The following is a 1059-nucleotide window of genomic DNA, read 5'->3' as shown; positions in this document are numbered from 1 at the left end:
AGGGGGGTGTGCCTGTGGCCAGAAGCCTTTCATGTGAGCAGTGGGAGGGGGGTGAACTCTCAGCCCAGAGCGAAGCCATTGTTGCAGCATGAGATCATATTTGGCTGCCTTTCTCCAAGCTGTCAGCCCCAGGGAGAGTGGGTCAGCCCACACAGGGGCCCGGCTTCCTCTCCCCACGCAGCAGCAGAGGTGGCACGGGAAAGGAGGGCACAAATGAAGGGCACCTCTGCCTCTTCAGAAGAATTTGGGGGTGGGGGAGCACCAGGGACCAGGAAAGGAAAAGAAAACAAATGCAACACATGGAGGGCAGAGACTCCTGGCTAGGCCTGCCCTTCTCAGGGAGGCCGTGTCCTCTCCTGGTGGCCTGCAGGGAGCTGTGGCAGGTTGCTCCCCAGAGACAGCAGCCTGGGGACCTACACAGATATTCCCAACTTTACCACTTCCTCCTCCTCCTCCCCAAGGGCTGCAGTATCCTTATTAGTTTGTTCTGAAACCAGGGAGATGTAGGACATCCTGCCCAGGGTGGGTCCCATCTTTCTGTCACCAACACTGCTTCACTGCACCCTGTCATGGCAGCAGGCCCCTCTAGTCCAGTATCCAACCCCTAATCCATGGATCTACCCTGCTAGCCCATTTGCCCTGCTGCTACCCCAGCTTGTGAAGGGGGTGGTGTCAGGCCTATTTTCCCAGGTGAGGGGGCCATGGCCTTAGGAGCTGAGACCTCCTCCCTGTTTGGCAGGCAGAGAGCTGGGTGCGAGGGAAGCTGCGGGACCTGAAGGACGGCTGTGAAATCCAGGACTGGGAGCGGGTGGCCCAGACCCTGCAAAGGGACATGAAGGATTTTGAGAACACACTGATCAAACTCAACCAGGTATGGGGGTGGGGCTCCAGGACCCACTCAGCCCCCAGGGGTCCACCCAGCATCCTGATGTATTACTGGCCTGATCAATGTGTCTTCTCCCCCACCCCCTCAGTGTCCCAGAGCCCACCTGGTGCTACCCCTGCATTCCTCCCCCACATCTTAGTGTCATCAGCAAACTTGAACAGGGTGCTTTGCAC

At 58.4% G+C, this 1059-nt stretch overlaps 1 protein-coding gene across 7 annotated transcripts in view; it reads left to right on the top strand.

Moving 5' to 3' along the window:
* Positions 1-1059, top strand: part of LOC109304334 — a 50188-nt gene that overhangs the window by 14777 nt on the left and 34352 nt on the right. For 6 of the 7 annotated variants that reach the window (XM_019526818.1, XM_019526814.1, XM_019526817.1 and 3 more), the window contains one exon: positions 740-871. The exons of the other annotated variant lie outside the window; for it this stretch is intronic. In XM_019526818.1, the coding sequence (XP_019382363.1) occupies positions 740-871 (132 nt within the window). The remainder of the gene's footprint in view (positions 1-739; positions 872-1059) is intronic. 7 annotated transcript variants of the gene reach the window in all.

This window comes from Gavialis gangeticus, unplaced genomic scaffold, assembly GCF_001723915.1.
Source record: "Gavialis gangeticus isolate Ggan-Ray unplaced genomic scaffold, GavGan_comp1, whole genome shotgun sequence".
NCBI lineage: Eukaryota > Metazoa > Chordata > Crocodylia > Gavialidae > Gavialis > Gavialis gangeticus.
The sequence above is the reverse complement of the archived record's forward strand: the minus strand, read 5'-3'. Positions and strand labels throughout refer to the sequence as shown.